At 43.9% G+C, this 27254-nt stretch overlaps 4 protein-coding genes and 1 long non-coding RNA gene across 5 annotated transcripts in view; 1 reads left to right on the forward strand and 4 right to left on the reverse strand.

Moving 5' to 3' along the window:
* The first annotated feature begins 553 nt into the window (after positions 1 to 553).
* Positions 554 to 9339, forward strand: notchl (notch receptor, like). Its single transcript, XM_069715007.1, has 11 exons — positions 554 to 726; positions 1626 to 1770; positions 2399 to 2731; positions 2999 to 3219; positions 3453 to 3780; positions 4614 to 4789; positions 4875 to 4936; positions 5158 to 5281; positions 6428 to 6525; positions 6620 to 6951; positions 7370 to 9339. Exons 1-11 carry the CDS (start codon positions 675 to 677, stop codon positions 7866 to 7868), a joined length of 2370 nt encoding a protein of 789 aa, XP_069571108.1. The 5' UTR covers positions 554 to 674; the 3' UTR covers positions 7869 to 9339.
* A 957-nt stretch (positions 9340 to 10296) lies between these two features.
* LOC138630586 (transcription factor HES-7-like) lies at positions 10297 to 11173 on the reverse strand. The gene is made up of 3 exons (XM_069715022.1): positions 11129 to 11173; positions 10928 to 11014; positions 10297 to 10812 (listed from the first exon to the last, which is right to left on the reverse strand). Exons 1-3 carry the CDS (start codon positions 11171 to 11173, stop codon positions 10297 to 10299), a joined length of 648 nt encoding a protein of 215 aa, XP_069571123.1.
* Positions 11174 to 16456: 5283 nt separating this feature from the next.
* LOC138630556 (transcription factor HES-5-like) lies at positions 16457 to 17508 on the reverse strand. Its single transcript, XM_069714984.1, has 3 exons — positions 17464 to 17508; positions 17180 to 17272; positions 16457 to 16975 (listed from the first exon to the last, which is right to left on the reverse strand). The coding sequence occupies exons 1-3, from the start codon at positions 17506 to 17508 to the stop codon at positions 16457 to 16459; spliced, it is 657 nt and encodes a 218-aa protein (XP_069571085.1).
* Positions 17509 to 19979: 2471 nt separating this feature from the next.
* pbx2 (pre-B-cell leukemia homeobox 2) lies at positions 19980 to 26890 on the reverse strand. Its single transcript, XM_069715075.1, has 8 exons — positions 26588 to 26890; positions 25843 to 25916; positions 24232 to 24476; positions 23511 to 23701; positions 22995 to 23130; positions 22324 to 22465; positions 21916 to 22010; positions 19980 to 20792 (listed from the first exon to the last, which is right to left on the reverse strand). Exons 1-8 carry the CDS (start codon positions 26857 to 26859, stop codon positions 20718 to 20720), a joined length of 1230 nt encoding a protein of 409 aa, XP_069571176.1. The 5' UTR covers positions 26860 to 26890; the 3' UTR covers positions 19980 to 20717.
* The window catches only part of LOC138630626 (uncharacterized), a 203408-nt gene continuing 196133 nt past the window's right edge, over positions 19980 to 27254 (reverse strand). Inside the window, exon 2 of the long non-coding RNA XR_011311652.1 lies at positions 19980 to 20076. This is a non-coding gene — a long non-coding RNA (uncharacterized lncRNA). The remainder of the gene's footprint in view (positions 20077 to 27254) is intronic.

A 27254-nucleotide genomic window follows, 5' to 3' on the forward strand; every position in this document is an offset into this window, starting at 1 on the left:
TCTAAAACTCGAAACAACTTTGAGTGTTTATTTGTCTTTGCGAATTAAGTAAGAACAAATAACGGAAGCATTTACACTCCAGTGATTTTGGACTCAGCAGGTGTGTGTGTGTGTGTGTGTGTGTGTGTGTGTGTGTGTGTGTGTGTGTGTGTGTGTGTGTGTGTGTGTGTGTGTGTGTGTGTGTGTGTTGGCAGGCGCTTCTCCACTTGTTTAAAAAGGGTCCAAATTCAAACCACGCCGTTCCCTCACACCCCGCAGTTTTTTTCACATTAAGAAATAACGGCTCACCCAAGAACCTCCAGAAACACAGTAAGAACCACACACACACACACACACACACACACACACACACACACACACACACACACACATGGTTATCGCCCTTCCTATTCTTCTCCACACAGTGGCAGGAAGTTGTCCAGATATCCGCAGGGCCTCTGACAAAAAAAAAAAAAAAGCGAGTGAACAGTGTGTGCTGGGTGGTGTTGCTGGAAGGTGTCGGGGGGGCGGTGGTGATGGGGTTGGGTGACTTCACTCCGAGTTAACCGTTCGGCGTGAGCGGCAGAGTGAGTCTCAGCTGAGCTTCGTGCACATCAGAAGCCGTTTGAGGCTCAGCGGTGAACGAGCAGCCGGACCGGAGAGGAGAACGGGCCCACAGCCGGGTGACCCCGAAGATGTCGGCTCTGAGGACGTTTGTCCTGTTGGGACTGAGCTGGACATGTCAAGGTGAGTCAGTCCCACTTTGAACCTACACCTATATGTTCAGCGTGCGTTGAAACTTAAACCTCCGTCTACAGAAAGAAAGTTTCATTTGAGAAAAGTGCCATTTATTGTCGAAAGTGTATAATTAAAATTTTTTTTTTTTTAAAAAGGTACCTTAAGCTTTTGGTTTACATATAATTGCTTAAAATGTGGAATGCGTTATTAATCGATTTTTTTTTATTTATTTATTTATTTTTTAAATATCCATATTTAGTCTTTTTTCACAAAGTTTTACTTATGTCAGCAGTTTTGTTTTCTTTATTTGCGTGGTTTTAGTGTTTGAATTCCCTTCAGTTATATCTATATAAATGTAAAAACAATTATTTGTACTCCTTTTTTTCACCAGAAAGTCTCCCTTTACTATTTGAGTGAAACAAAAGTGTACATTTTTTTAAACACGTCTAATTTTGGCTCCATTGTCCACGTTTTTATTTTTTTCTGCGACGATTTTAATGTCCCCGCACACACCTGCCAAGCCCCATTGTCCAACTCCATCACATTCCTCATTGCCACGGTGACGACCTCCGACCTTTATCAAGTTCCCGACCCACTCCATTTCCTGTTGCTATTCGCTTCTCCTGGAAACTTCCTGTTTATGTCGGGCCCGTTTCCTGCTCCCTTTAACGGTCCGTATCAGGACCCACCTTTCACAGCTCGACCTGCATTGTTGTGAGTTGTTGCTAATGGTCTGAAACAATGAGGCGGTTGAATACGTGGGTGAGTCGGTCTGGAGATAAAATACTTAAAGAAAACAGTTTGGTACTCAAATAGGCTGAAATAATGAACCTTCTACTGTTAAATATAATATACGTGTGACGTGGTTCACTTTTTTTTTGGGCACGGATCTGCGTCTGTGTCCACAGCTGTGTCTGGTGATCCGTGGGGACATTGTCCAGTGAACCGCAAGTGTAAGGACAAGTTTGGAGACGGGTCGTGTGACAAAGAGTGTACGGAGCCCGAGTGTCTCCGAGACGGCTTCGACTGCCTGAAGGACCGGGGCCACTGCAAGTAAAATAACTTCACTGTTTAATTTCAGCACTAATATTAGACTTTTTCATTTGAGTTGTAGAACCATTAAAAACTGTTCTATGTTCATGTGAATGTTTTAAATTAGAACGTTTTATGGTTTCATTCTTAATCACGGTTATTAAGCTTTTATCTATGTTAGTGCTTCTTCTTCTCTCTCCTCCTCCTCCTCCATCTTCTCCTCCTTCTTATTCTTCTTGTTCTTCTGTTTCTTCCTCTGCTCTTCTTTCTTCTTCTTTTTCCTCCTCCTCTTCCTCCTTCTCCTCTTCCTCCTTCTTCCTCTGCTCCTCCTCCTCCTCCTCCTCCTCAGGGAATCATTTTGCATTTTTAATTCCTCAGTACCGTAGTGTGAAGGAATATTAAATGCTGAGATGCTAAAATAAATTGCAGGCAACCTGGAAGTGCAATAATTAATTATAACAGTTAAAAACACAAAAAACTGTATAAAACACACAATTGTAAAATCTGTATTTACATAGATGACGAGTTTAGTCATGAAATGTCCTAAAGTCACCTACAGGCAGCGTAAAACCACCAGCGGTACCTGGTAAGTCAGATCCTTCTGTCTCTTTCTTTACGTGCCTTTTAACGCTCCCATCGCGGCTCTCAGTCCGGACCACATTCAGTACTGCCGCGACCACTACGCCAACTCCCACTGCGAGCAAGGATGCGACAGCGCCCCCTGCGGGTGGGACGGCAGCGACTGCTTCAAGCACCAGAGCCCCCTGTGGGCCAGAGGCACCCTGGTCCTTCACGCCAACATCCCTCAACAGCGCGGCGCCTTCTCCAACAGCTCTCTGCTGTGGGCCCTCAGCGTCCTGCTGCAGTCGCCGCTCAAGCTGAGAGGCAACGTTCCTCTCGCCGTCAACAGGAACCTGTTCGACTTCGACCCGCAGGAGCTCGCCGACCTGCTGGCTCAGGCGTCGACGGCGGACTCAAACGGGTGGGTGAAATGTTTCAGGCACGATTCAGAGTCTTAAAAAGTGTCGAGATATTAGATTCATCGATTTAAATTCCTTCCACGGGCCGTTTGAAGTTTTCTTTCTTTTACGCCTCTGTTCACACTTTTGGGTCAAACAACCAACATACGTCTTGTGGTCTGAGATAATTACCGCAACATGAACTTTGTACAATAAGGTTGAAGAGAAATGACTCAGACTTTGCTTACCTGTCCTCCCCTGCCGTTTCCTTCCCTCCCTTTCTCTCCCAGCTCCCTCCTTTTCCTCCAAGTGGACAACAGGCCGTGCTCCCGCTCGCCCTCTACCTGTTTCCCCTACGCCACCGAGGCCGCCAGTTTCCTTCGTGCCGTCATGCTGCTGAAGCCCTCCTCGTTCCCCGCCCTGCCGGAGCTGAAGGCCATCATCAGCGTGAGAGGTGTCCGAGAGGAAATAGGAAGCAGAGAGGACGAAACGGTGAACAAGGAAGTCAAAGGTAGGCTCGCGTGTCCTGTCTCCACACACACACACTTCCAGCTTTGACTTTCGTCCAAACGAAACACCAGAAAACACCTTTGTGTTTCCAGTGTGTAATTGTTTTTTAGTTGTTGTTTTTTTTAAAGGCATTTGTTAACACATTTTAAGATTTTCTAATCGAGGCAAATAATATACATTTTCTTCATTAGTGCAGCCACAATTAAAAGTATTATTTCGTTCTTTCGTTCAAAGAACCGACCCCTGCCTGGCTCTGGGCCGTGGTTGCCATAGCAATAGGCCTGCTTCTTGTGCTGCCTCTGGTGGTGTTCCTAGCGGTGAGGAGGGTGAGGCGGCGGCGGGCGGAGAGGAACTGCAGCGACCGGCCGAGACACCGGTCCAAAGCCACCGAGCAGGACGGCAAACCTAAGGCCTGGGTACCTCACGCGGCCCAGCAAGAACAACAACGGGTCAGAACCAGCAGAGAGAAAGAGAAGCTCAGCCTGAGGAAGAAGAAGAAGGCAAAGGAGGCAGAGAAGAAGAGGAGGAGGGAGCCGCTGGGGGAGGACGCCATCCGAATGCGGTGAGAGGATGTTTTGACTGCTGGAGGAATGATGTCAGGGTTTTCTGAAACTCATCCGGTTCAGTTATTACAAAGACTGAACGTCAGTTTTTCCTGTCGCTCACGTTAAGGTTCCCTTTCACTTCTCTCCTGGAAAACGTCTCTCCTTTACATGCATTTATTACACATTACATTTCCCTAAAGCAGGTGAAAAGCAAACTTCCCATAAACTTTAAAATTACAATCTGTAAGATCTCCATTTTGGTCTCTTTGGCGACCCCTATGGTCATAAGCGGTAATTGCAGCTGTGTTTTTGGACTTTATTTCTTAAACATCCAAAGCAGTTTGTAATACTGCAGATGTATTGGGCTTCCTTCAGTGGGCACCATCCTCAATCAGCATCGGGTTCCCTGATACAGCGAGAGATGGTGATTAAACAGACGTTTATTTAGATTTAAATATTTGAGATTATTTATCTCATTCTTTCGTCTGTGAATGTTGGTGCTTAAATAATTAGTTTTTATATGAGCAGATATCGTGGGTGCCCTGGAGGTTTAGTGGGAAAGGACGCAATATTTTCTGTTGAGTTGCTGCTGAGAACCTTTGCTGCAATCTTTATTATCTTTCTGTCCTGTTATTCTATCAAATAAAGGGAAAAATAGCATTCAAATCTTTTAGATTTGATGAGAAAACGTGTGGTCCTGAGGCAGTAAATATACAATCCTGTATTCTTGTGTTTGGAAGTGATCCAGAGCTCTTTGGTAACCCATTAATAAAAAAATTAAAATAAAAAAAAGAGGAAAGGAGAACAGTTTCTCAATGTGTCGTATCCAAACTGCTCTGTTGGTTTTCAGGCCTCTCAAACGGGACCAGGATGTAGGAAGTGACACGGACTTCACCCAGAGTTCAATGGAAGACATCAACGTGAGGTGCTCCAGGCGCCAGGAGGACATGTCCATCTGTGACCACAGGACCCAGGAGCAGAAACACTACCGGGCCGCGCCCTCTCAGAACCGCAGGCCTGTACAACGTAAGGGAACATCAGCACGTTATCCGTGAACCATCTTCTATTAATGTCCTTCGTGCTTAAATGGGTCTTGTTTTTTATCCGTCAGCTCCACCTAGAGGATGGGAGAGGAACGCCATACCTCCTCCTCTGCTCAGCCCTCCTCAGCAGGTCTGTTTTTTATTATTTTTTTTACAGTGTTCATTTAAGTATTAAGTCAGTATTATTCAGGACCATTTGGTGACTTTAGGGAAATGATGACCTTCTGTATCTTTTGTTAATGTTTCACTTTCTTTCTTAAATGCTTAGAAAAACAGAAAACTCTTAAAATCCGAAGATGTGACTGTGTTGTACGTGTCGTACGTTCACTTTGGTTCTCGTCGTGCCGGCAGTCTGCAGAGTGGTGCGGCCCGGACGGCTCCGTGGTTCTGATCCGAGCGGTGCGTAGCGGGCTGGACCGAGTGGTGTTGGAGCTGCTGCGAGCGGGAGTGCCGGTCAACAACACAGATCATACTGGTAACGCTTCCCTGTCCTGCTTCGTCCTGTTGCTTTGGAGGCCTGAAGAAATATATACTGTACCTGCCCAAATGCAATGTGTGGTCATAGCAGTTCAAAGCTGGGAAAAACCAAACATGTGCCAGACTGGTCCTGTTGCAGCACAGCGACGTGGATGGAGCAGGAGGAAGAAGTCATTACAGTGTTCCCAGTTTGGTTGCTTGATCAACATCAGGCCCCGAGTTACACGTTTTTGTGTTCAACGTTCACGTTTCAAGAGGGGGCGGAGCTTCACCGTCCAAGACGGGTCGGGAGACACCAGGTGGGTTTTTAGTTCACGTTGCCGGTGGTTGCGTCGCCGTGAATTCGTTCCCCGAAGGGTCGAACTGGACCTTCTGAGGGAAAACATCCGATGCAAACCGGCTGAACTGTGTCGCCATGGCAACAGGGTTCTCCATGGCCCTGTAAGGTTTGACTTCCTATAAAAATCTGACGTTCCCACGGTGACATCACAAATGTTCACGTTACAAGTGATCACGTTAACTCGGGTGCTGATGTTGATCGAGAGGCGACACTCGGACCAGCTCCTCCTGGAGGTTATTTCTGCCTCCTGCTCCGTTCCCGCGCCAGGAGCAGTCTGACCCGGTTGATCGGCCTTCGTTACAGCTCATGATCGAGCCATTATTTTCTGACGCCTGTACACCGAGGGGTTGAGTGAGTTGTAACTTACCCCGTCTCTCTCACATCCTCTTTTTGTGTCCCTCCTCTCCTCTCCTTTCTTTTCATCACTTCCTCTCCCGCTCCTCCTCCTCCTCCTCCTCCTCCTCCTCCTCCCCTGCTGCCCTCCTCTGACTCAGAACAAAGTTAATGAGTTCTGGGGCTCGAAGCGCAGGTCGATGGACCTATTAGCTTCGTGGCTCACCCCTCTTTTCTTCTTCTTGCTTTTTGCATCCTTTCTGTCTCTTTCTACGTCCCTTTTTTTTTCTTTTTTTTTTTTTTGGCTGAGGCAGCTCATCTCCACACCTCCCTCCCTCCCCCTCCTCCCTCCCTCCCTCCCTCTCTTCACCACCTGGGCTGGACTCTGTTGTGTAATGGTTGTTTCATTGGCTGACTTACTCCCTCCCTTCTTCCCTCTCACCTCCCCTCCACTCACACCGTCTCTCTCAGGGAGATCCGCTCTGCACTGGGCATGCTCAGTGAACCACCTGTCCCTCGCGCGGACCCTCATCCGCTACGGGGCGGCCGTGGACCTGCAAGACAACAAGGTAAGCTCTGAGTCTACGCTGTCAGTTGCAGCATTTTTTTTCCTGTGCCTCCTCTAAGACACCTCAGCTGTACTTCTGATTATTTCTCTGTCAGGGCGAGACGGCGCTCTTCCTCTCCGCGCTCCACGGTTGCTACGACACCGCCCGGCTTCTCCTCCTCCACGGGGCCAACCTCCTGCTGCACGACCGGAGGGGACGCCGTCCCATCGACGTGGCCAGAGAGGGCGTGCACCACCAGGTCCTGGAGCTCCTGTTGGCCCATCAGATGAGCAGGGGGCCGGTCCCCGTCGACTCCACCACCGACGTCATGTGGGAGGAGCGCACTCTGATGTACTCGCCGTGGGTCGGATCACAAGGCCTGCCCGGTAGAAGCGCCTCCTTCTCTGGGATCGTCGCGCATCGGGACATGACCCCGCCGCCACAGAAGTAAGGTTTCAGAAATAAAACGCACGCACACGGACACAGATGGACAACTATTAGAGTTACGGTTGATTAAAACAAGCAATATGAGGCTAATCCAGAAGTGTCTTCAGCTGCAATACCAGCGAGTGCCACTAGAGGTCGGCTCCAAAAAGCCTCCGGCTCCGTAGACTCCCATTCAACTTCTCTCATCAAATACGAAGTCAATAAACCGTTTCTATTAATTACCAACAGAAACGTTTTTTACGCTGAATTTACACTCATAAAATGTTACATTTTTCGAAATACAGTTATGAATTCAACAACCTACTTAGATAAAGTCATTTGTGTTTTTTGTTTTTTTTATGTAAGTAGTTCTGTTATGTTTATATGAGAAATTATTTCGCAATAGTTTAATATTTTGCTGACTTTCTAATCTTGCCAGTGATTGGTCGATGGCCCGAGTGCAGTACCCCGCCCCTCAGAACTGGCGGCCACAGCTCAACCAATCAGCAACAGCGCTGGTCCCTCCGAGAGTGATGGGCCGCTCCCCTCGGCCAATCAGCACCTTGCAGGAGGTGACCTCAGAGGACGAGGATCGTGACCGGCATCTGGAAGCCCCCAGAGCCGCGACGCCTCACTTCCTGTCCCCGCAGCCTGCCCCGCGGCAGCGCTCCTTCTCCTGCACCCAGCATGCACTGCAGCGCCGCTCCAGCGCCCACCAGCCGGAGCCCAACTATCTCATCGTGACGGACAGAACATCCAGCGAGCCCATAGAGAGGGTGGTGGTCGCCCCTCCCACGGACGCTGCCCCCCCGACAGACCGCCGGCCGGTCGTAAACGGCGACAGCAGAGCAGAACAAGCAGCGGTGAGCTCGACGGAGCAGAAACCCAGAGGTGAAAGGTCAAACAACACCAGTGACTCCACACAAACAGCCTTGTAGAAACAAACTCAACCTGCTGAAGCTTTGAGAGTTTTAATCTCAGTCCAAAGCAGAAGGTTCATCAGGAGGCTCACAGCTGAACTGCCTCTCATTATTATCCAACATGCATCAGTTGAGGGGGGGGTCACGTCCAGCCGCCAGTTTGCAGGTGAGTCTCTTCTACTTTCTCTGCAGTTCAGCTGCTTTCTGGTAACAAAACCAGAAAAAAACTAAACAAGAGCTCGCAGGAATCTCCAGAACTGTTTGAGTGGAGGGACGGGAGAAATCTACTGAAGTGGCCGCGACGTGGCGGCGACACGTGGAAGCACTGGATCAGAAACAAACTTTTTGATCACTTATTCAGAGTTCCTTGTGGCCCAGGACGCTTCCCAGAACATCTCCCCAGTTTGGTCTGAGCGGATCGGATCCCACCTGTACGTAGACCGGCCCACTCGTGATTGGACCCCACAGGATCAATTTCAATGCCAAATGTAGTTGTTAGATTCTTGTGAAATAAGCTTTACTCTGAGATGTTCCTCCTCTAATTACCTCCCTTTTTTTTTTTTTTTTTTACTCAGCCTCACATAAATTATTGTTTTTTGTTGTTGTTATTGTTGTGTTTTGTGTGGGAGAGGAAACTTGTTGTAAATTTTCTGTTACTCGGCACAGTCAAATAAATAATAAAATAAAATGTCTGACACGGATTCCTGTTGAATATATGATGAAAATGTCTTGCAGCAGCTTGTATTCTGATTTTTGCAGAAACATTCAAGGCGAAATAATAAAAGAACGACGCAGACGTCAGAATGCTGCTGATGGATGCAATAAAGTGACTTTTCATGCATTTCTTATGGATTTTTGTACATTGTGTCATCGTGACTGTTTGTCTTTCATCATGAATCAGGAGCACTGTTGTACTGTATGTCAGAGTTCTTCTGGTGACATTTATTCTGCAAGATATTAACTGAGAAGCTGAAAAACTCTTTCAGCAAATAATTTCTTTTTAAATCCTAATTATCAAGTGTATTTTATACTTGGTTTATGTTTGAAATTTGAATTATATATATATATTTTTGTTTTTAACATTTTGACATATGAATTTGAGAGGACATTGAAGAAGATGTAACAGGAACTGAAATGTCCTCTCTGCCGTGAATTGATTGGGGATTGCGCATGCAGAGCTGGCACGTGCCTGTGATACACATTCAAACACACGCAAAGGATCAAAAGGTTTTGTGAATTTAGTGCCTTTGAATCAAAACGTTCCTCTTCAGTTAGAACCAACAGTTTCTAGGTTGCTTCTCAAAAGACACAATAAATTCACGTGATGAAACAGTTCACTGTTTTACTTCAAAAACAGTTTGAGTTGAATAAAACAAAGTAAAAATCGTTCGAGGAAAATATTCAAATTCCCTCTTTCAGCGTTATTTTAGAGAAACGTGTCCTCAGATTAAAGAAGTGTTAGAGGTTCTCGTGGGAAAGGTGGAAATGGCGCCCCATTTACAATTTTACAACCTGTTAAAACTGATACGTCTCCGCAAAAGGTGGCGCACAGAGGAGACACTTCCCCCGTTCTCACGGTGCATCCCCTAACGGTTGAGATGCAAATGGCTGGAAGAGCTGTTCCGTTGTATAAACGAGTCTTTAAAGCGATGCAAATAAATAATCGGAGAGCAGAAGAGCAGTTTTACGCACACCAGAAATACCATACTCTTTCAGCAGATAAGCCTATACAGAGACTAAACAGTCATAGGCTTGGAGCAGCATTTCCAGCTCTCAGTTTAATCTCTGTTTAAACAGGTAAAACAATTACCTCATTTAATGTCAATGCCAAAGCAGAAGAAACACGCATTACGCACGAGAATGGCAGCTTTTACGCACGACTCCTTATCTTTTGAATTTTTTGTTGTTGTTGTTGAAACTGAACTATAAACTCATAAACTGGCAGAAGAAGAACTTGAGATTTGAACATCTTTTTTCTGAATGTTTTGGGGGGCACGTGCATGTGTGTTGCAGTTTTCCAAAGTAAAGGATCAGGCTCATTTCATTGTGTGAAACGTCACCACATGGTGCCGCTCAGCCTCGCGCGTGTGATAGCACGAGTCCACACTTCTGCTCAAGACACGTGCCAGCATATAATAAATGAACTCACACATTTAATTGATTTTTCCTTTTTATTTATTTACAAACGAAAAACGAAATAAGTTAAGGTGCAAAAAAGGTTTCACAAATGAACACAAATAACACGAGTTGGCCTGAACAGGCTGTAGCAGCTCTCGGCGTGATCAATATATATATACAAAATGTAAATTAACCAGAATTTACAAACAAACAGGAAGCCTGTGGCTAATACATTGCACTGAAATTGTCCCAAAATGACCAGCACGTGCTGTTGAATGAATATTAATCAGCACGTTATAGTTCTGTTTCTGAAGACCGTGCGTGGTGATCAGGGCCAGGGTCTCCAGAAACACCGGTTGACCGGGAGGCACTGAAGGAGGTTCGGTTTGCCGGCTGGATTGGCTGCTCCGTGGGACTGCTGGGGAGTCGTCGGAGCGCCACGTGGTTCTCCGTGAGACTGACTGCAACCGGGCGCGTTTAAGCCAGGCATGCACCGGCTGTGCCCGGCCTTGTGCACCAGCATCTGCAGCATATACCTGGAGGACTTCCTGAGGAGCACAGAGCGGGGGGGGGAGTGAGTTTCAGTCCCGCTGCAGACGCAGACGTAGACGCCTGCAGAGTCTGCACGGGAGAAGCGCGCAGCAAAAGAAGCATCCAGCGCTTCTCCGAGCCTCAGGCTTTCCCCCTGAGGCCCCAGGAAGTGAGCAGCTCTTTGCACGCAGGTGGAGAAGCCGTCGTGGAAGGAGTGTTTCTGGCCTCCACCTCCAGCTCTTTTGATAGTGTTCTGGAGGAAGAGGACTGTGTGCTCCAGTATCTCAGCTTTCTCCACTCTGCGCTGAGTCTCCTAGGACACAAATAAAGAGTCGATGAGCAGTTTCTCAGCCTCACGCAGAAACCTTCAGTCTTATGTGATGAACACATGACGAACACACGGACCACCTGAGGCATGTTTCCTTTACCTGTCGATAAAGCAGAAGAACCTTCAGGCTCTCCAGGCTGCGGTTTATTCTCTCTCTTCTGCGTCTTTCCACCTCAGGTTTAAGACTCTAAAAAACAGCAATGAAATCCAAATTAATTAATAAAATGCATCTCAAGAAAAACAAGCCGTATGCTGCAAAATAATCTGTATTATTTCATGAAAGCATAAATGGTCCACATACCTTCCTCTTGGCCTTTGCGTCCTCAACATCTTGAAGCACTTTCATGATTGTAATTCGGGAGATCTTTAGCAGTAAACTGTAGCTCTGTGTCTGTCATTCACCTCATAATCTGACCACAGGCTTCAGTGAGGGCTTTTAAGGCAGTAGTGGGCGTAACTTTACGACCCTCCCACCAACAGTCACAAACTTTATTTCACTGCGTCACTTTAATAGTCCAAAGATAGTCAACAAACTAAGTTTGGCAGCCTTTAATGTCTATAAAATGTTTTTTGTTTTGTTTTGTTTTGTTTTTTTAAACACCATGTTGTGATATTTTTTTGTAGTTTGAGCTCTGTCAAAACTGGAGAGTATCAGTGAACAAATAAAGGTTGTTATTATTAAAACATTAAATCAAAATCAGGAATGTTAACTATATATATATTTTAATCCCTTTTTGCTTTAAGATGCTTTTCTTAGTCATTTATTTGAACACATTTTGACAGGAACCTGAATGCAGACTGAATGGCGCGCCAGCAGGACCCTTCACTAATCCGCTGGCGCGTGCAGCCGCCCGGTGTTAGCGGCACACGCCTGTGAAAGGTGTCATGAGCTCGTGTGACGCTCATTTACATATGTGGCAAACATCCGACATGTCAGCGGGAAGTCCAGACAAATGAAGGAGAACTTTCACGCCATTCTGATGAATGGAGAAATGAGATTTGTCCACATTCAGCCGGTTCTGAGGAGTGGTGACAGAAAAAGTGTGGCGCGTGGAACCGAGAAATTAAGTGAACTCTAAAACATTTGAACTGAGCCCTCATTCAGTGATTGAGGCTTTCATTAGTTCTACAAAACTGCAAAGAAGGAAACCGTTATGTCATGCGTAAAATCCTTCCCTTCACGCGCGATTCACCAAACTGTTGTTTCTTTATTTGTGGATGTAAAACTAACCAAATAGAAAACTGTATTCAAAATATGTCTTTTAATCAACAAACAATCTGCAAAGTCGCTGCAGAATGTTGGGAACTCTGTGCGTAAAACCACTTCATGCATAGCTTTGAAGATCTGCGAAATAATGGGATTAAAATCAAAGGGTCGCTGTGCGTACTTGTGTAAAATGGCCTTTTAGAGGCCAGCGCATGGGAACCTGACACCAGCTCTCCTCCCAAACACCAGTCATTACAACGTATCGACTCTAACAGGTAATGAAGTGTGAATTGAGCACCCTGCTTGATTTTCCCATGAGAGAGAGTTGGGTGAGGAAATCCCACGTTCACATCTAAAGCGCTGAAATTCGCATCCAACACCGATTAAAACCAAAATCAGGTTGAGCTGTCGTCTTTAATCAGATAATCTAACAAGATTTATCTTTTAATATACATTTTCCAGCAACTTAAAAAGCAGCACATTTTTACCATATGAATTTTTAAGGACAACAACAGCACGCGTAAAATCCATCCTTTTACGCACGTCTCTTCAAATTAGTGGGTTAAGTTCCATTTTTATAACGAAAAGACAAAGTGTTTTTGGACTTTTGTCATAACATGCCGTGATTATTTTGAATGCCACACATGCGTGGTGCGTGGGAACTCGAGAGTCACCTCTCCTCCAAGCACACTTTCAGAATGATGTATCAGTTTTAACAGGTAATAAAGTGAGGATCCAGCTTCCTGCTCCACATCTCCACGACGAGAACGAGCTGCAGGACAGTCTCCCACTGTCACACCTATCCAGCAGTTGGTGTGTCAGACGGCAGATGTGCATCGACCAGACTTCACTTTTTTTTATTAGCACTCGGTTTGGGAAGCCTGGGACCATCTGCTTCACCCACCTCCAAACATTTTAACAGTTTATCTTCAACAACGATATGTAACTTTTGCTGTGGTGGGAGAAGTTCTCTAATCCTTTAAGTAACAGCACAGACAAAAAAAAAAAAAAGAAGTAGAAATCCTCGATTACAAGTAAAAGTCCTGTATTCAAAAGTCTACTCGAGAAAAAGCATATATTAATAATAATGTATTCGTAATGTACCTTCTGTAGTTGATCAGGAGTTGTTTTTTTTCTTCTGCTTTCGGTAGTTTTGTCCAGTGGTTCCCAACCTGAGGATCAGGTCCCTTCAAAGAGTCACCAGATAAATCTGAGTCCTGACATGATTAAACAGAATAGAAGAAAAAGTTTTGAGACCCAAATGTGTTTTTATTTCTCGTTTTCAAATATAATTAAGTGAAATTTTGGTTAATTTGATATGTTTGGGCTCTAATTAGTATTTTACATGAAACCATTTGAAAAATTTTGAGACGAAAAGTCTCTCTGGTGGTCTGCTGTTAAAAACTGACAAAGCTCAAAAAGTTAAGAACCACAAGTTTAAAATGTAAATTTTACTGTAAAGTGACGATTTTTGTGTGAGTTAAAAAAAAAGTACAATATTTCCTCTGAACTGTGCAAAGTACAACAAATACATACAAACTTAAACATAACTTAAAAGTTACGAAGTAAATCAACTATGTTACTGTCCATCTCTGATGTATGTGATGATTAGATAGATTATCATTTTTCCGTTTCGGTGCAACAGATAAGCAGATAAGAATTTCCATCTCATGTTTTTTCTGTGTTTTCACTGTGGGACGTCCCGTTGATATCCGGAATTATAAACCCCACGTAACGCTTTGATCTCTACAGCCACCCGCAGCAGCTTCTGCAGCACACGAGCTCTTCACGCCTCATTCACACGTGCACAGCTGGAAAAAAATGCGTCACAAGGAACTTTAGACGGTCGACTTCAGGGAAGAGTTTTTACTGAGTAGTTCCATCAACAATGACAGAAAAGGTCACCGGCTTGTAAATAAGATCCTCCACCGTGACATTGGCACGCGCTCAGGCGTTCATTTAGAAAGACAGAGCTGAACAAAAATGTGAAAATATTTCACAGGTAGGAAAAAAAAAAATACACAACCATTAGTTCAGAAATCATCATCTTCACTTGAGGATTGAAGACACAAGTCTGTGTTTTTAGTCAGGAGAATATCAGCCACAAATTAGGTGAAGGTATCCCGAAGGAGGCATAACACATTTTGTTGTGAAAAGTGTCCTGAAACTTTCCTATCATGAGCTCGTGAAGTAAAATGACGAGGCCAGCCTGGTGCGTGATTTGCATTTGAGTGACCAGCGTGCGTAAAATGTGTGCGTGGGAACCTGAAAGCCGGCAGTCCTCCACACAGACACACACACACTTCTTTTTAATGATGTAGTGGTTCTAACAGATCGTAAACGTGCAAATGGGGGCTTCTATCCAGGTTTCCCACGAGAAAGAGCCAGAACAGTGTCTCCCACGGGATCCAACAGCTCCCAATGAATTAGAAATAAAGAGGATCAGGAATAATTAAATATTCAAAATATATCCTCAGTTTAATATGAAAGTATATTTTACTGAATGAGACAGAACAATCAGCAGTGGGTGGATTTTTTTATTTTTTTTTTCCATTTAATTTCAGCTCAATCAAGTAAATGAATTCTAAATCAGAAACAGCTTTATTGGCCAGGTTTGTTTACACATTGAAGAATTTCACTCGTAACTTGCTCTTAATGTGCAAACAAAGAAACAGACATAAATAGACACGTATAAAGCTACAGCAAGTCAATTTGTACCACTGCCGGATTAAATATGTCCCCAAAATACAATTGAACAAGAAGCTAATGTTTTCATTATTTTCCAAAATGAGCTTTTGGACAATTTTCTTTGTGTTTACATACATTTCTAACCGTTTTAATTAAACATCAAATGTGTTTTTATGTCGTTTTTCTAATAACTTTTGCTTCTTCAGGGGGTAAAACCTGTTAATAAGACCAGCCTGACAGGTGAAGGACAAATGTCCACCTGAGTGTGTGACGGAACTTCAAAGGACTGCGGGAGGTGTCGAGACACGTTTTTGCTTCCTTTGAAGTGACACCAGACACGCGTGGAAGACAAAACGGCCTCCGGTCAGCCGGGGGTGGTGGGTGGCGTTGCGTGTGTGTGTGTGTGGGGGGGGGGGGTGGAGGGTGGAGGTGAGCGTCAATTACAATGAAAACAAACGCAGGACATACGCCATTCAGCTTCACCCTGTCATGTGAGCTGACATGTTGGTTTGACGTTGGAGCTTTCAGGAAGTTAGACGAGATGCTCTTATTTTGAAAAAACAGTGGAACCTATTTCTGTGGTAAGTTTGAAAGTCTTCAGTCACATAAAGTTATAGAGGCAATAATATATGAGAAATTATGAAGAAGAAGAATAGTTGAGCATTTACAGAAATAAAACTATTAGAATTAGAAAAAGTAAATGCAAAGCAACAACGTAATGTAAAATAGTTTTTTATTTAGTTTTCTCAGACAGCTCTGGACTTGATTATATATATATATTAATATAATTTTATCATTTATTATTGGTTTGATTTAAAGCCTTTCAGTTTCACCGTGTGACAAAGATCATCTCTTTTTTTTCTTTTGCCTTTGAAGTGGGAACAACTACTGATGTGTTGTAGCTCCTGGTCAGAGTTCACACCTGCAGGATGTCTCTGCAGGAGGCCGAGCTTCACACCGCAGACTCACACTAAAAAGATCTGTCAAGAGTCTCTGCAGACAAAAGGTTGCATCCAACTTCAAAAGAATCACGTGACAAGTTTTCTTATATTTTAAGAAATGGTTTTATTTTTCATATATATATAAAAACTGGGAATACTGCTCACCATAGGGAGACATCCAGAATAAATTAGTGTGCAAATTAGACAATGTGAAAATTCAGAGAGAATACATATTGTAGACGGAGCCACAGATGTCACTCATGCCAGCGGACTTCAGGGCCCACAGGTGAGTGTGAGGGGGAGGAGGGGGCGGGGCAGCGTGGGGCTCCCCGAGCCTCAAACCCCTGGAACACCTGGAAACGTGACGGACAGAAACTCAATCATGATCCGGTTCAGTATAACACTCGTGAATCACGATGGAAGCAGTTTTTTTTTTTTTTTTTTTTTCAGCGGCACATGCAGGAGGATTAAATATCTGGAGCTCAGTGGTACTCACCTCCTTCACGGGTTCTTCAGCCCAGCAGCAAAGATCCAGCTCAGGTCTAGGAGAGTCCCTGTGCCTGTCAGCTGCCCCGACTGACTGAGCTCATTAAATAAGAGTAGAGTCAACCCTACCACACATACAGCACATGTACAAATAACTTTCTTTTTTTTTTTACATTATTTACAGTCTCGGAGGTTACGAGTTCTCATAAGACTACAAAACAAAATATTCCTTGAGGAACGATACATAAACGGCGCCGGTGAATATAAAATAAAAAATAAAGTAGTTCTGAAGTCACTGCCTGACGGATCAGGGCCATGGTCTCCACAAAGTCTGGCTGACCGGGAAGCTCTGCGGAGAGTTCCGTTTGGTCGCTCCGCTCTCCGCCCCGATGTCAAGCCGACTTTGTTTCTGAGGCTGCTGGGGAACTCTGGGGAAGCTTTGCTGGACTGGAAGTGGGGAGAGATGAGCAAACCTGTTCACCCCGCAGGCCTGCGGGTGCAGTTTGTGCTTGGACCGCTGCCTCAGCATCCGGAGGAAGGAGGCCTTCGTGTGCGGCGGGGAGGCGGAGGGCCGCCGGACGGCCGGAGGGTCGGGGTCTGCGTGGGCGAGGCGAGCCACGAAGGACGCGTCCAGCGCCGAGCGCAGCCACGGGCCTTTCCCCTCAGGGCCCAGGAAGCAAGCGGCTCTCTGCAGGCAGGAGGAGAAGCCGTCCCGGAAGGAGTGTTTCTGGCCTCTACCTCCGGCTCTTGTCCCATCTTTGGCGGTGTTCTGGAGGAAGAGGACGGTGTGCTCCAGAATCTCAGCTTTCTCCACTCTGCGCTGAGTCTGAGTGCCAGCCTGTAGGAAAGCAGCAATATGAGTTCTGTCACAGCTTCCACAGTCTGAGAACTGTTAGAGGTCTGAATGGATGACAGTATCGTCATATATTTGGTCATTTGGAGATGGGTTATGTTGCATTAAAGATAATAACACGCATTTCCAGAATATCTGAGAAGACAATTGAAAGTTTTTTTTGGTGTTTTTTTTTACCTGGTGTTGCTCCTGCAGCATCATTGTCCTAAGACTCTCCAGACTGCGGTTCATTCGCTCCCTGCGACGTTTCTCTACCTGAGATTTGATCAACTAGAAGCAAAATAACCCCCCAAAAAACAGAAGAAATATTTCACTATTTGATTTAATTTAAATGTTTAAAAAAAAAAAAATTGGCTAAAGAAAACGTTTTTACTTCCCAATGAAATCTCAGTATTATTGTCAAAATAGCAGCCACTATTTATGTATATATATAAAATCAGATGAATGAGGATTTACTTTACCTTTTTATCATGAGTTGCATCCTCCGCTTCCTGCAACAGCTTCATAGCCGAAGTTCCAAAGCTGTCTGTCCAAATGTGGAGATCGCGTCCTTCCCAGTCTGAGTCCAAGCCTGTAGGAAAGTAGCAATATGAGTTCTGTCAAAGTTTCCAGTCTGATAACCGCAAATGATGAGAGGAAGAGGCTGTTTTCTCTGCTTGTCTCTTATACTTCCCTCTGCCAGTCCCCCCAGACTCCTCCTCTGACTGTACGGAGATTTTTACAACCGGAATCCACCACCTCCCCCGCAGCCACCCGTCCCCCCCACTGACCCCTCCTCTCCTCGGTCTCACCACATTTTCTAAACTCAATAATGTTGAAAAATTAAACTGAATTAAAATAATTGAAGTAGCCTTTTTTCTCGATCTGACCATCTACTAACACATCAGCTTGACACAAGAAAGAAAGATGTTACACATTACGCGGAAACACGTGCGTAAAAAGTCGTGCGTAAAAAGTTGTGCGTAAAATCACTGGAAAATACAGGAGTTGAATCGTCACTTTACACTGTAGATTATTCAATCTCAGATCTGTGTAATTTTGCAGTGGTGGTTAGTTGTGAAAGCTGCTACATGCAGAAGAAGAAGATGTGAATGATTTTCTGGAAAAGGAAAATTACTTTTGGCACGATAAAAACAATACATAAGGTATTAAAACACCTTCAGAGTCAATCAGTTTGAACAAACATGAAACATTCAATCGATCCATTCACTTTTGTAATCTGTAACATTTTATATTTCAATAGAAACCACAGTTTTCCATGATATTCTTGGGTCACTGGAGAGATTTGAATTTGAAGCTGCGCCTCTGACAACAAATGGACCATTTGTTGACCATTTGATGTGCGAGTCTGACTGATTTGGCACTTCTTTCCTTTTTGTTTGAGTTTGAATACCCCCAAAACCTTGTTTCATCTTCTCTTCACAATGGCGCCAAACGGAGAAATTCTACTCCGATTCATTACCATTATTGTAAGTTGTTTGTTGAACTCTTTTGTTTGTTCTTTTAGCTCAAAGCGTCTCTTGCTTTTGTACCCGCGAGCCTTTCTTTACCACCAGCTGTGCGCTCGCTTACGGCGAGTGCCGGGAAGCTTCTTCACCGTCGACACCTCCGCATTTGGTAGTCAGCGCGCACGCTGAAGGTGCGACTGTGGTCAACATTTTTTTGCATTCACACCTCCGTGTAGACCGCGTGTGCCATTTGGGTCGGTCTCGTGCTGACACCCCGTTTAGCGCCGCAGTTGTGAAAAAAGAAGAAGAAGAAAGGCTTTGATGTTGCCGACCACCGTGGGAACAGGAGAGCAGCTCTGACTAAAGCGCACTTGACAACTTCTTTTTTATTCAACACGTGAAGCCCCAGATGTGCTTTACTGATGTGGATTAACTAACTACATTAGACATTATGTTTATAATCCTGTAACTCCACACGTCACGTGTTACTCAGTTTGACCTTTTAGTTCATTGAAATAAGTAGTCTGATCATTTTACAGCATAAAACTGAGTATTCATGTTTCCTGCTCCACTAACGACATAGAAAAAAAACAACTCTTTACAGCTAAGACATAAAAATACAAATATTTAAGTCCCTCAAGAGAAGTTGCATGTTTGATATTCATATTTAACAATTATTTATAGATATTCTTCGATGATATTTATGGGTAGAAAAAATAAACTAATATCCTGTGATTAATAACAGCACGTTTTGGCAATAACATCCAACTAGTCCTTCACTTAAGTAAAAGTAATTGATACTAACTCTTAAGTAATAGTACACTGTAAAAATACTCCATTACAAATTAAAATTTGAGGCGTGAGGCAACAAATGAAAATAAAACAAAATATATTAAAAGTGAATAAATGTAGGAATACGCACACTAACAAAAACAATGTTATTCATCAGGGCGAGATTAAGTAGTTAGGAAGAACTTCCTGGTTGATATCGTACTCATTTCTTTTTTAAACTACAGCTCATTAACTGTAATTCTTCCCCCGGATGTTAAACCTGCACTATTTAAACTTCTGGTTAGATGACTAACTTTATTTCCTTTATTACCTGAGCGTTACAAAGACAATAAAGTTGACTTGAATCTGTCATATAAAGTTTAGTTGAAGGTAGTTTCAGTGAAAACTGGTCACAAGAAATGTGGATTTATCCAAAAGCAATCAGGTTGATATTTCTAAGCATAAATTCAATCACATTCAGCACCACTGTATTGGAAAAGCAGAAAATTAAGTCCATATAAGGGCAACAAACCCCAAAACATCCATTAGAGGCAAGAAAACATCTATTTAAAAAAAGTTTTTCAGTCTTTTTATGTTCTTATGAAAGACATTTTGAACTCTCTCGCTATTGAAACGTGAACCACAAATAGACTCGCCTTTCTTTGTATTTTGAGTAAATCGACCCTTTTATACTGCCACCTGTAGAGCGGGTCCAGCATGACGTCACCACCCGACATAAATCCAGCCAATCAGCAGGCTGCTTGTGAATACAGAATCTTTATTGTAAAAGAGGTAGAGAGAATACAGGTGTTTCACTGTACAGGAGAAAACAAACAAACAAACAAAAAAACAGCACTGTTGATACTCATTCAAACTGTTAATAGGACTCGCACACGCCTCATTCAGTTTTTACAGGGACAAACAAGCCCAGTAGAAAAACAAACAAACAAACAAACAAAAGAGAAACAAACACACAGTCTTTGGATTTTTCTCTATTGCCCTCTCACTCAACTTTAAATGCATTCTCTCTTTCTGAGCTGTTAAAAAGAAAAAATAGTTGAAGCACTAATAACAAAAGCAATAATATTAATATTAATATTAATAATGATATAATGTGCTAAAAACAATGATAACGCAGTCCCAGCCCTCCCAAACCACAAAAACATCTCAGTAACATGTCAGAAGTAGTGGAAAACAAACCCCCTAATAAAACCACACCTGCATGCACACAACACACACACACACACACTCGCTCGCTCTACTATCTGTGCACTCAGCTAATCATACGAACATAATAATAACCGACGCTGAGCAGTAAGAAAAAAAAAAAAGTCCTTTAAAATAACCAAACCAACCAAAACATTATACAAAACAACAACAACTGCAGCCGAGTGGGGAGTGTGATATCATTCTTTTCTGTCTTCGTCCGTCCTCAATCTTTCTGTCGTTGCTGTGTGTCCAGTGGGCGGGGCCATCAGTCGGAGTGGGCGGGGCCATCAGTCGGAGTTGTCGGAGTGGTCGCTGTGGGGCGAGGCGCCCGGCGAGTTTCGACCCACCCAGTTCCCGTTCGCCTGAGAAAACAACAAGGGAAAGAAATATAAATAAACAAAAAGAAACGTGTCACTTCCTGTACGTGTTGCACTTATTTAGTCTCATTTAACAACACATCACCTGTAATTTAGTATTTTAATAACAAATAGCTATTTAATCTCCATGATTTAATACCCAAAAATAATCAAAATAATGATCACATTTCAAAATAGAATTTTTATTTTGGACAGACCGGGTTGTAAGGACAGCAGGACCCACATCACCATGGTAACCTCCGTGAACGCACAAGTGTGTGTGTGTGAAGCGTTGCCACAACAAACCGTAACAGTAACACACACCCGGGACGTGAACATAAAGTGACAACGGAAAGTCTCTCACCTTCAGTTCTGTGTAAACATCCAGATGTTTAGATAAATTATAGGCGTCTCCTTTTCATTCAAAATGCCGAGACGGCGTTTGTTTAACGAGTATTGGACGCAAATTTGCTTGTAAAAATCACAAAAGTAATTTTACGGGTACAGATGTGCGAGTAGAGATTCACACACACACATGCAGCATTTCCTGCAAGCTCCTTCACAATAAAAGCCTCCGGTTGGGACAGCTGTTTGGCTATAAACACAAATGTCTGCACGATAATGCCACCATTTCCTGTAACCCTTTCAAACTAAAAGCGCCTTTGGCGTTTCATATGCAGTCCGGTCATATAAAAGGTTTTTAATCCAGTCTTCAGCAGCATGTTGTAGGGATGCACCAGATGTTTGCTTGTTGTGTAAATATAGCGGCTTTCATCCACGTTTGTGGTTGTGTGTAAGTTACACGTCAAATCTGAAGATATTGCCGGTATCACGAGGTGAATTTATTTTTCAGACCATATTAAACACACACACACACACACACACACACACACACACACACACACACACACACACACACACACACACACACACACACACACACACACACACACACACACACACACCTAAAGCATCTATGACACCTTTGGCACATTTTCAGGATGGAGGTGAGCAGGACAGATGAGGGTCCCACCGCCAAACACTTCCTCCATCACTCCCCTCCGGTCAGATTCTCCCACTCAGACTTTAAGCATCACAATAACGTGTGTGTGAGCGGTGTGTGAGGTACCTGCACTCCCATCTGGTAGGCGGACTGCTCGCCGTTCACAGGTGGAACCCCGAGGAAGAGGTCAGCTGACCCGGACAGAGAGAAGGACCCCGACCCTGAAGGAGGACAGAAACTTCATCAGTCACATGCAGCATTTTTATATCAACATTAAATGAATATTTTTTTTTTTTTGGGGGGGGGGGGGGGGGGGATGCTTCACACGTCTGCGCTGCATCTCCAACATCCATTTACATCAATCAAGTAATTAAAATGGACGTTTTTATTTTCCCTCTGACATTTTATGGAGGATTACTGAACGTGTATGCAGCTCATCGGGATGAGTCACGGCCTGCCGGGTGGAGAGGACGATCTCTTTCACAGCCCGGAGGCGGGTGGTTGTGTATTACTGGCGTGGCTCTCCGTCAGTACCTGTGGAGTTGGGAGTGTGCGGGGAGTCGTCGCCCGGTCGGGGCCCCAAGGCGGTCTTCATGGCGTAGAGGTTCGCCTCCTCCTGGAACTTGCCGATGTTTTTCTTGTAGCGGATTCTCTTGTTGCCGAACCAGTTGGAGACCTGGCAGTAAAAAAAAAAAAAAAAAGACAAGACAAGACAAGAATTAAGCTCATTTTAAAGAGAGGAGAGGTGTATCGTTCAAAAAAACGCTTCCTCGATGATGATTTTGACACTGATTTTTATAAAAATCAATTTTAAAATAAAAAGGATTTCTTTAACGAATGAGACATTAGAAACTCTTCCATCAGTCTAGGTCCCGCCCATTTATTAATAATAATAATAAACTTTATTTGTGTAGCACCGTTCATTAAAGACATGAAGCTCAAAGTGTTTTACAGTTCCACATAAAAACTGATATAAAGGAACATTTAAAAAAATGTAGAAAAGAAATGAGATGCACAAGAACTGATAAAATGCAAAACAATTAAACACAAATGGAGCGAAAATATCTAATAAAGTCTGTGACTGAATCCAACACGACTGTAAGAGATCATTTGTTTGTTTTATTCTCAGTTCACATATTTTTTTTACCTCCAAACTGGATTTTGTAGCGTAGTGTGAAAAATCTGATTTCAAAACGGCGGATTACCTGAGAGACGGTGATTCCACACGTTTTGGCGAGTTCCTCTTTGGCTTCTTCGCTGGGATACGGGTTGGACAGGTGGGAGTAGAAATACTCATTCAGGCCCTCGGTGGCTTGTTTGCTGAAGTTGCGCCTCTTACGCCTGATGAGACACAAACAGGTGATGAGTATTGGGGGGAAAACAGTGATTTTATTTTGTTGCAGTTTTTTGTCACAGTTACTATTTGATCAGAGTATTTATATACACGCAGGTCTAAATGTCATGCTACATTTTTTTTTTTTTTTTTTTAAATATAGAAATGTGTAAAAAAAAATGACATTAAGAGCTCTGAAATATATATTAAAAAAAGTTTGTAGTTTACATAGTGGCCCATAGGAATTATTTTCACGCTCGATTTATGACTGAAACATGAAAAGCACTTGTAAAATTAGGAAATTAATTATTGTATGACCAAACAGACACAGTGAAGGAGGGAGTATTTAAAACCTGGAGAGTAAAAAAAAGAAGTAATAATCGCTCACCTGGCGTCGAGGAAGCGGGACCGCAGGATCATGACGGCTTCGCAGGTGCTCTGCTTCAGCTGCGTCTGGATGGAGCTGAACTTGCGGTGGATGATGGCCACCATGCGCTCGATCTCCCGCGGAGTGACGGGCCGCGTGCGCGACTGCTCCCGCAGCAGGTTCATCACGTGGGTGGTGAACTCGGTGCACGCCTGGGGAGAGCGGGCACAAAAGGGCAGACATTGAAGGACCCGATTCTGAACCCGGGCGGATCTGTAATTGTGAATGAATGTGCAAATTAGGCAAGCAGATTTATTTTTTATATGTTTACACCCCCCTCCCCCCTCCCTCTATGAATGCTTTCTGATTTTTGTTTTCACATTAAAAAAAAAAAAGGTGGGAAAAAGTTGCAATACAACAAAGCATTTGTTTACATCATCTAAATGGGCCACATTAACAAGTGTGTGTGTGTGTGTAGACTTTTCGTAACCATGGTAACGGGTCACTTTATCAACCCGTTTTAGTTTAAATAAATGTTTATCGTGCGAGTGGATTTCTGAATGTAATCTTGCTCACTTATCTTATTTATATCTGACAGAACCCCCCCCCCCCCCCCAAAAGAAAAATGTGTGGTGAACTCTAGACCCAACATGCCAATGGATTAGGCTCCTGGCGGGCAGCTTTAGTACAGGCAAGCGTGTACAGGCAAAGTCAGCACTCGACTCCTGTTGCGACACGGTACCTGCTCATACTTCTCCAGCTCAGTGTGGTAGATACTGCGAATCTGGCTCAACTTGCTTTTGTAGTCGGAGTGCTCGAGCGAGCTGTCGGGCGACATCCCTCCCGAGCTGGTGGCGGCAGACACGGCGGCGGCGGCCCCGCCACCTTTCTCCGGCCCCGCTACGCCCTCCGCCAACAGCATGTTGTCCAGTCGCACCAGCTGAGGATCCTGAGACTCCTCCTCCTGGGCGTTCCTCATTGAGAGGCCTGTCAATCACACAAATGTCTGTTTTTTTTGGGTGGATGTAATCTAAAACTGAAGCCTGTAAAATGATGAATTAAAAGTTTCACGTGTTCAAATTTGCCCCCCAGTCGGCCAATAAAAGCAGCGACGAACCGTGTTGTGTGACTTAAAAGTTGAAAACTATGTTTAAAATCAAAATGAAAAATAAATTCCCCAGCAGCTCCACTCAATAAGCTCTTTTCTACCGTTACACAAATTAATGCAAGGAGATAAATAATCAGGGTTCACACATTCCTACAAATTCATTTCCAAAATATTTGACCCCATTTTCATACCTTTATTTATGTAAGTGTAAAAGGAGGACCTGTGATTGGCTGTTTCATGGTGGTCGGTTTAAGGGACCAGCCAATCACAACAGCAGCTTACTGCGCCTACGTTTTTTAAAATGATCAATGAAGGAATATATTTCTCCAAATGGTTTTGTATTTTTAGGAACAACATTTTAAACCATACCCAGCAACCGAGCCAACTTTTACAAAACATTAAGTTTATTCTAAAACCAAGAAAAAAAACAAAAAATAATTCTAATTTCATAAACTTTTCTTGGATTTCACGAAACTCTGAATTATGTTTCGTCTTCAATCCACCGATCTGTGCTTCATGCCTATTTTATTTAGAGCGCTTTCTGTATTTCATTCATCTATTTATTTGATTATGGATAAGATTTTTGAGCTGCTGGACATTTTAATTCCCCTCCTGGGATGAATAAAGCACATTTCTATCTATCCGTCTATCGAATCTTAAAACGGCGCCCTTACAACACGCCTCCCCTCCCGTAAGTTACACACCGACTGCTGGTCTGCCATCCCATAATATCTTCCACTAAACTAAAAGCATTTTTACATCGCAGCTGTCTGAAGTCGGTCTATTGAGAGTTACTGACAACCTGCACGTGTGCTTGTTTGTGATTTGTATTGGCTCGTGATGACACCATGTCAACACTGTAATGACCCCCCCCCTCCATGAGAACATCATGAGAACATTAAAACAACATGAGAACATTAAAACATGAGAACAACATGAGAACAACATGAAAACATGAGAACAACATGAAAACATGAGAACAACATGAAAACATGAGAACAACATGAGAACATGATAACAACATGAAAACATGATAACAACATGAGAACATGAAAACATGAGAACAACATGAAAACATGATAACAACATGAAAACATGAGAAGAACATGAAAACATGAGAACAACATGAAAACATGATAACAACATGAAAACATGAGAACAACATGAAAACATGAGAACAACATGAAAACATGAAAACATGAGAACATTAAAACATGAGAACATGAGAAGAAGCCCTGAACGCACCAGTTTTCTCTTTGATCTCGCACAGCACGCTGAACAACGCGGGCTTCATCCGGTGACAGTTGAGCGCATGTTTCCTGCGGAGGGAAGAACAGCAGCGCGGCTTGAATGTGGTTGGAGCAGCTGAACTGTGACAGGATGCAAATTAACCAAAACAAAAACAAAAACAAACAATTCAGTGGCGAAACCGAACTAGCTTCGAGGCTAGGCTAATGCAGCTAGCTTCCGGGGCTAGCTCTGCGATATAAAAAAAAAAATTAAAAAAAAAAGGGGGACAACTTGCTCGTCTTGCCGGTAATTTATTGTCGTAATTTAATTTGCTTACGAGTATAATTAAATGTTGACCGTGTGCGGGGGGAGACGTGGTTGAAACCGCTTCGTGAGCTGGCTGCTGTAGCATTAGCTCGGCTAGCGGAGCTAACGATGCTAACGTGTCAAACAATCTGCTGCTGGAAGAAATGCGTTTGTGACCGACAGCTAAAAGCAGTAAAAGCGACCGTAACAAACATAATTAAACATTTATAAACATTTAACTTTGAACCAAAACGGGTTAAAACAATAAAATAAAAAAAAACGGTTTCGCCAGCTAGCGTGCTAATCGGTTAGCTACCGGCTAACTAATCTAAACAATGGACCGAAGTTCAGGAAACTTTAACAGCGAGAAGTCGATAAAAATAAAATCAATCAATCAATAAAAAGACGCTGCGGCGCCGAAAACCTCCGAAAACGAACTGAAGCTGTGACTAACTTCGCCTGCGCCTCGTCCAGACTCTGGTCCGTGATGGTCATGATCTGCTGCAGGATGTCTCCGATGTCTCTGCGGGCTTCGTGTCCGTTCTCGGTGCCCTCGAGGCCGGACTCCGCCGCGTCGGACCGGCGCCGCGAGGGCTGGTGGACCGAGTTGAGCGCGTGCATCCCGGGGTGGCCGCTCGCGCCGAGTCCCCGGCCGCTGGACGGCCCGCTGCCCGTCAGAGGAGGAGGAGGAAGAGGAGGCTGCTGCTGCTGCTGCTGCTGCAACATCTTTCAGCGACGCTCAGTGACGACGGCGGGTAATATCCGAGGCGTCGCGCGCACCCGGGGGGGAGGAGGGGGGGGGGAGAGGCGGGAAAGGGGAGGGGGAGGGGGGGGTTCAACGTTCATAACTGTAGCCGCGAGGTTCGAAGTCCCACGCGCAGAAAGCAGAAGTGGGCGTGCTCGGAAAGAAATAAGATCAAACTTCACATCAATAAATAAATATGCGCTTTAATTTCTTCCAACTGAAGTGGCGACAAACATCAGCAGAGACGTTCAAATGTAAAAATAAATTAAAATAAATTAAAAAAAAATAATAATTTTCTAATTTCTCGCTTTGACTCGTCTCGTGTCGACTTCTCGTTTTCGCGACTAGTCAACAGGATGCGCGCTGAAACCGCAGA

This window comes from Brachyistius frenatus, unplaced genomic scaffold (assembly GCF_029030835.1).
Source record: "Brachyistius frenatus isolate BFR_SWC_R1_liver_20210118 unplaced genomic scaffold, ASM2903083v1 Contig_137, whole genome shotgun sequence".
NCBI lineage: Eukaryota > Metazoa > Chordata > Actinopteri > Embiotocidae > Brachyistius > Brachyistius frenatus.

What these genes read in the sequence shown, in the direction of transcription:
- notchl (XM_069715007.1), top strand. Translation starts at nt 675, where the DNA reads ATGTCGGCTCTGAGGACGTTTGTCCTGTTGGGACTGAGCTGGACATGT. An exon ending in TCGACGGCGGACTCAAACGG is followed by an intron (nt 2,732 to 2,998) that starts GTGGGTGAAATG and finishes TTTCTCTCCCAG; the next exon opens with CTCCCTCCTTTTCCTCCAAG. An exon ending in TGGACCTGCAAGACAACAAG is followed by an intron (nt 6,526 to 6,619) that starts GTAAGCTCTGAG and finishes TTTCTCTGTCAG; the next exon opens with GGCGAGACGGCGCTCTTCCT.
- LOC138630586 (XM_069715022.1), bottom strand. Translation starts at nt 11,173, where the DNA reads ATGAAAGTGCTTCAAGATGTTGAGGACGCAAAGGCCAAGAGGAAG. An exon ending in ACGCAAAGGCCAAGAGGAAG is followed by an intron (nt 11,015 to 11,128) that starts GTATGTGGACCA and finishes GCTGTTTTTTAG; the next exon opens with AGTCTTAAACCTGAGGTGGA. An exon ending in TTCTTCTGCTTTATCGACAG is followed by an intron (nt 10,813 to 10,927) that starts GTAAAGGAAACA and finishes TTTGTGTCCTAG; the next exon opens with GAGACTCAGCGCAGAGTGGA.
- LOC138630556 (XM_069714984.1), bottom strand. Translation starts at nt 17,508, where the DNA reads ATGAAGCTGTTGCAGGAAGCGGAGGATGCAACTCATGATAAAAAG. An exon ending in ATGCAACTCATGATAAAAAG is followed by an intron (nt 17,273 to 17,463) that starts GTAAAGTAAATC and finishes TTTTGCTTCTAG; the next exon opens with TTGATCAAATCTCAGGTAGA. An exon ending in TGCTGCAGGAGCAACACCAG is followed by an intron (nt 16,976 to 17,179) that starts GTAAAAAAAAAC and finishes GCTGGCACTCAG; the next exon opens with ACTCAGCGCAGAGTGGAGAA.
- pbx2 (XM_069715075.1), bottom strand. Translation starts at nt 26,859, where the DNA reads ATGTTGCAGCAGCAGCAGCAGCAGCAGCCTCCTCTTCCTCCTCCTCCT. An exon ending in CGAGATCAAAGAGAAAACTG is followed by an intron (nt 24,477 to 25,842) that starts GTGCGTTCAGGG and finishes TGTGATTGACAG; the next exon opens with GCCTCTCAATGAGGAACGCC. An exon ending in CCTACCAGATGGGAGTGCAG is followed by an intron (nt 20,793 to 21,915) that starts GTACCTCACACA and finishes TTGTTTTCTCAG; the next exon opens with GCGAACGGGAACTGGGTGGG.